General features: G+C 56.7%; 1 protein-coding gene across 1 annotated transcript; it reads left to right on the plus strand.

Moving 5' to 3' along the window:
* Positions 1 to 4,182: 4,182 nt before the first annotated feature.
* M409DRAFT_64970 (glycosyltransferase family 2 protein) lies at positions 4,183 to 5,864 on the plus strand (the record flags this gene model as incomplete). The annotated part of the gene is made up of 4 exons (XM_033816307.1): positions 4,183 to 4,217; positions 4,364 to 5,206; positions 5,263 to 5,557; positions 5,643 to 5,864. 4 exons carry the CDS (start codon positions 4,183 to 4,185, stop codon positions 5,862 to 5,864), a joined length of 1,395 nt encoding a protein of 464 aa, XP_033670127.1.
* Positions 5,865 to 6,000: the final 136 nt, after the last annotated feature.

Below are 6,000 nucleotides of genomic sequence, written 5' to 3' on the forward strand. Positions count from 1 at the left end.
TCTCACTGAAGTTCCTGAAGAAGGTCGCTGGCCAACGGGATGCGCTGACAAGATAGACTTCAAGATATCTGGTGGCTACTTCCTCCTTCCACTTCGGCACTGGCGAGCTCGGCAGCTGCCGCCAAGACAGGGTGAACTCTGTTTTCTTTCGACTTCAGATCAGGCTCAACTTTCTTCACCTCACTCAAAGTCGGACTCGAAACGCGCCGCCATTGACAACTCCCGGACTGTGCTCACCAGACTCACGAGCGCCATGGCGAATGCGTCATCTGCCGGGATAATCGAAATCTCAGATAAGTTGACAGATCCTCTTTCCGATGTCTTTTTTTCCACGGCGCGTGGCATATATGAGCTGTGACATTGTGAAGAGCAGTTCAGGTCAGGCGTAGGTACATGTAGTACCTGTGCTTCGATGGTTCACGGAGCCGGACCGTGCCCTTCCTTGTACAGCGCCAAGAGAAGGCTCATGGAACCTCACCTATCTCTTTCACAACACCTCGCAGGCCACATCACCACTCGCAAAAACTACGATGACACGGATGCGGCAGCTCCAGAACACCCACTTTATGCGAGAGGACCACGACCGAAATTCGTTCGACACACCTGGCCTGTCGGCTCGCACAAAGTCCAAGGTCGAAGTACTTTCCTCTGCGGATAAATTCGGACAAGTCAAAAGTGTCCACATCAAAATTCAAACTAGTCGAATGGTGCCGCCAACGTAGATCCTTGTACAAGTTGTACAAGCACGAGCACCTAGACGTGTCCGCGTCGGCGAGAACGCTCCAGGCCGAGGATGGAGCGGCAACGCAGTGGAGCTCACAGGACATCCATCCTTGAAGGACAGCACAGAAGTAGGCTCAAACGGGCGATAAAATGGACCCCGGCAGTGCTCCTTTCAGCCAGGTACTCGATACAATTGGAATACGGAGGCGAACGCTGACCTTGTCCGAGCTTCTGCACGAAGCTCAAAGCAGCACACATGGGCACAGCCTTACCATCTCCGATTCAGCGCCGCAGAGAAAGGGGCCTCGATTCCATCGCTTCACCCTGCTTGGCATCATTCCGAGACTGATGGGCCTTGTGGGACAGCTCTTGGACTCCGTGGGCTAACGCAACTAGACGAGGTTTCACTCAACGAAAGCGAACTGGGCTGCTTTCGTGGCAAAGATGTCAGCGGGCAGGTCTCGCGACCAGGTGCCACAGTGGGAATGCGTAGCTTTGTCGCTACATCTACCTTGACTGGACCAAGTTCTGTACCGGCATGAGGGGTGGGACGCCGCAAAGGATGCCGTCACAGAGGCAGCGCATCCCTCAGGCGGCAGCGATATCCCACACCAGGCCACACCACGTGACTGCATTGTGGGTGCTCTGAGACTGTAACAACATCCCCATGCACTCGTCGACATAGTCCCACGCGGCCGCCACTCGTGGGGTTGTCCAAGCCAAAAGGAAGCCGCCTTTGCAGTGTACCGACGGCTCCTGTACGTCCTGCGTCGCCTTGAAGCAGATCACGACTCTAACATACGCGTGGGAAGTAAGGAACGATGATTCCGGCGGCAATGAGCGCTTGCGGATCTGAAGCCGGTGAGCATACAGATATGTACCTGCAGCACATGATCTGCTCCAACGCTGTGCAACCAGCCACGCGAGAGAGCCGCAACATGATACCGCTGCACGTGGGCAGTACGACAACGCTGCGTGTTTACGGTCTTGGCAGTCATTCTAAAGCTGGACACGAGTACTCGTGGACACGAAGCTGACGACTGGCACCGAGCTGAGCACCCAGGAGGCGAGCGCGACCTTCGCAGGACGAGCAGTGTCCTTGCCGAGCTGGAGTGAGGTGGTGTGTAGCCGTGGCGAGAGCCGCGGGAGAGATTCCCCATGCGCTGACACGGTGGGCCGTGCAACAACAACGCAGACATTCGAGTTGGCCGACACGATCGAGAGACGGCGCTATGCACGCAAGACTGGTGGCTCAACGTCTTTTGCTCGGTAGCATGGACGCTACGAAGAGGAGCTATCGCAGCTAGGCGCAGCTGCCACCTCACGCAGGCGCAGAGTAGCAGGATCGAGAGCTTCTGCTCAAGCGAAGTGCGATATGTTCGTGGACAGGCATTGAAACGCATCGGAACGGGGAAGCAGATTCCACCCGCCTAATGATCAACTGCACGCATGCCAACCCCAGATTCACCAGCATGTCCTAAACCATCATATGCACTGGCGCGAGCAGCACTGCTTGGGAGGTGTCGCTGTGGCAAGCAAAGCTTCGGCGGGCGCTACGAGTTGCATTATGATGATGTCGAAGATGCAGCGGCGACGGCGGAGACGGGCAATTTGACGTCAAGTGCCGGCGAGCAACGCATCCAGATGCGAGCAGAGGCCCGCAAAACGAAAGCGCTCGAGGCACGATTTGCGCCGGTATATCGGACGTATCGCTCGATCAGTACCCTTGCAGCATTGCAGCAGCAGTAGGCGGATGCGCCTCAACGCGAGTGCATGGGCAGGCAGTACGTGCAGCTGCAAGCCTTGCGTCGCCGCTCGCTCCACAGGGTCTGGCACATGCTGGCGACGGTGGCTGCTGCGCTCGAGCCGTGCTTGATCAGAGCTGGTGGTGCGCGGTGGTCGAAGGACCAGGGCAGCAGCTGGGCCCGTGTCAGATGCGGAAGGCGATCTCGTGAAGTGGAGGGCTCCCAGCATGGGGCGCGTCAGCTAATAAGCAGCGATGACAACGGGGTGCAGAGCAGGCTGCGGTGGTGCAGATGTCGTTGCGGGCACGGGACAGCAGCAGTCGCATCGCTTACAGCGTGCCACAGGTCTGTCGCTCAACCATTGTTGCGTGCATTCCCGCCTGCGAGATCTGACACTGGCCAGGTACGTACCTAAACGGAGGAGGTGGTGAAGCTTTTTGTCACAGCACCTGTTCGCTGCGCGTGCAGGTGTGGATGCTGACGAGCGAGCGCTACGCCCGCTAGCGAAGTCGTCATTAGCCGTGGTGGGTGTTCCCGGCCGTGTCTACCCCAGCGCCTGGCGGGCCAGCTAATCACCATCGTCGATAGCGCTGAGGGCCATTCAACGCTTGGAGGCGGACGGATTGGTGGACGACTGGCGATTATTGATTGACAATTAGTTGGGCGAGGGAGGTCAGCGGCAGCGGCGGCGAATACGGGCGGGTGGTGGTCAGAGCCATTGGCGTTGACGACGACGGTGGTGAGGTGAGAGAGAGAGACATACTACTGACTGATCGCGAGAGGGTGTGCGCGTGAAGAGTCTGTCTGTGCTGGTGGTGCTCGTGCGCGCGTCACGCTGTCGGGCAAATGAATGCAGCGCATGGCCGCTGGTGTCGGGGCTTTTTGCCGCCGACCTTGAGCCAGACTACATCTCGTGCCTCTGCTATCCACACCAACCACCGCGCACAAAGGCCTTGCCGCCGAGCTTGGCCCATCGGCGGCTGGGCCTGCTGGGCCATCAGAGTCTCAGCCCGCTGCGTCTGGAATGGCAGCATTGGGTGCGCGTGGCCGTGTCTGAGGTGAGGGCGCCGCCGGCACGCGCCCACGACACCACCACCAGATCCAGGCGATGGCACCACTGCACACCACGGCCGGCGGCACCCAGTGGCAAGCAGCAGCACAGGCAGTACTAGCACCAGTACCAGCAGCAGCAGCACTCCGGCCGCCCACGCACTGCACTGCACTGCGCACAGCAGAGCAGCACGCACTCCCGATGGCTGCCATCGCCCAGCACGAGCATTTCCCGCTTGCACATCCTTAGCTCGACGCAGGCGAGACGAGCGGGCTAGCCAAATCCCCACAAGAGCTGCTCACGCTCTGTACCTACGCAAGAAACGACCGGGAAGAGGGGCGCCAGCCAGAGCTCTTGCATGAGCCAGCCCAGCTCCAATTCGAGCGAGTGGCCCAGCTTCACGCGCCTCTCATTCTAAACGGTGATCTCATAAGGTATGGAGCTCTGCACACATTTCGCTGCTAATAAAACATAGCCCAGCATCCACCGGACGGACCCTAACCGCTCGCATGACAGCCGAGGAAAGCATGGCTAAGACTTATATCTCCTTCCGTGTCCTCTGTTAATCGTTTCCCTTTATACTTTTCCCACCAGATGTCCGAAGTGTGAAGACACTTCCTCTGGACGAGTCCCCCCCGACGCCTCTCGTTTAAGGGTAGCAGCATGGTTTCCTGGCTTTGCATCGCCGTCTCTGCATGGTATGTTGAGACTCCCCTCTGCCACAATCCCCCACCCCGAAGCCATATATCGCCCGTCGTCCCTCCCAAACCCGCCTTCGCTTGCCGGAAGCGGGTAATAAAACTCTATCCCGTCAAGAGGCACGTGAGGCTCATGAACCCTCCAGGTTGTTTCGTTATTTTCGCCTGATTGTCAATTGCATTTCACATTGGACCTTCCGACCCATACCCATCCCCGAGAATCCCACATACACCTCTCAGGATGTCACCATCATCCTGCCGACCATCGCCACCGGTGGTGACGAGTTGGAGACCACCATGCGGTCATGCCTGTCCGCAGAACCCTACGAGGTCCTCCTCGTGACCATCGACAACAACGTCGAGAACCTCAACAAGTTGGCGAACAAGATCAATGCCAAGAAGATTCGTGTCCTGAGCATACGGGAGGCGAATAAGCGCAGGCAGATGTGCAGGGCGATACCGGAGGTATCGACCAAGATTACCATCTTCGTGGACGACGACGTTGAGTGGCCGCCCAAGGTGCTGCAGTGGATGCTGGCGCCGTTTGAAGATGCAAAGATGGGTGGCGTAGGCACGTCGCAGAGGTTAAAGCGATCCAAGAACATGAGCGTGTGGAGTTTTCTTGGGGCCGCGTACCTCGAGCGACGCAACTTCGATTGCTCTGCATGTCTGCACATCGACGGCGGATTGCCATGTCTCTCTGGCCGGACGGTCGCTTACCGGAGTAGCATCCTGCAAGACGAAGCTTTTACCCATGGCTTCACCCACGAAGAGTGGCGGACATGTCAGCTCAACGCCGATGACGACAACTTCATCACGCGGTGGATGTATGCTCATGATTGGAAGATTGCCATGCAGTACCACAAGGAGGCAGAGGTGCAGACGACGCTGGAGGACAGCCCGAAATACCTCAGCCAATGTCTCCGATGGGTTCGCAGCAATTGGCGCAGCAACCTCACGAGTTTGTTTGTCGAGGGCCATTATTGGTTGTATGTGGAATTCGAATATGCCCCAGTTTGTGTGATCATGCTGACAAGTCTTGCAGTACTCAACCGTGGAGCACATACTCGGTTCTGCAGACCACCATCACGGCCTGGGCACTGCCCTATGACTTGCTTATATTCTTTTCCTGGTACCAAGCATCATATACTTGGCCAGAAAACCTCAGAAGTGCACTTTTCGTGTTCTTGATCACGTGGACATACCTGTTCAGCAAGACCGTAAAGCTTTGGGGCCACTTCTTCCGCTATCCAGCGGACGTCGTATTCATCCCAGTCTATGTATTCTTTGGCTACTTCCATGGTCTGATCAAACTCTGGGGTCTCTTTACCCTTAGTGAGGTGAGCTAATCGCTTAAGCTTAAAAAACGAGCAAGCCCTTTGGATGACGAAAGTTGGGATTCGCTGACCGCCTTTTCAAAAACAGACCACATGGGGAAGCAGAGACGGCGCCGATACCGACAACCGAGTGCGCATGATACGCCTCCCACGTTATTCGACGGCCTCGACAGACCCTGACGGCCGCAAATCCGAAACGTTTGAGTTCCCCGACACGATCTCATTAATGCACGAAACCGATCAACTCCCCGCCTACGACACGCACCCGTATCAACAGAACATCGCCCTAACGAACCTTTATCACGACTGAGACGGTCTATCAACCAACTTTCACGACTCTTCACGACCTCATTACATCTCATCAATCATCATCATCATCATCATCATCATCATCATCATCATCATCATCATCATCATCATCATCATCATCATCATCATCATCATCA

This window comes from Zasmidium cellare (assembly GCF_010093935.1).
Source record: "Zasmidium cellare ATCC 36951 unplaced genomic scaffold M409scaffold_10, whole genome shotgun sequence".
In the NCBI taxonomy this organism is placed as follows: domain Eukaryota; kingdom Fungi; phylum Ascomycota; class Dothideomycetes; order Mycosphaerellales; family Mycosphaerellaceae; genus Zasmidium; species Zasmidium cellare.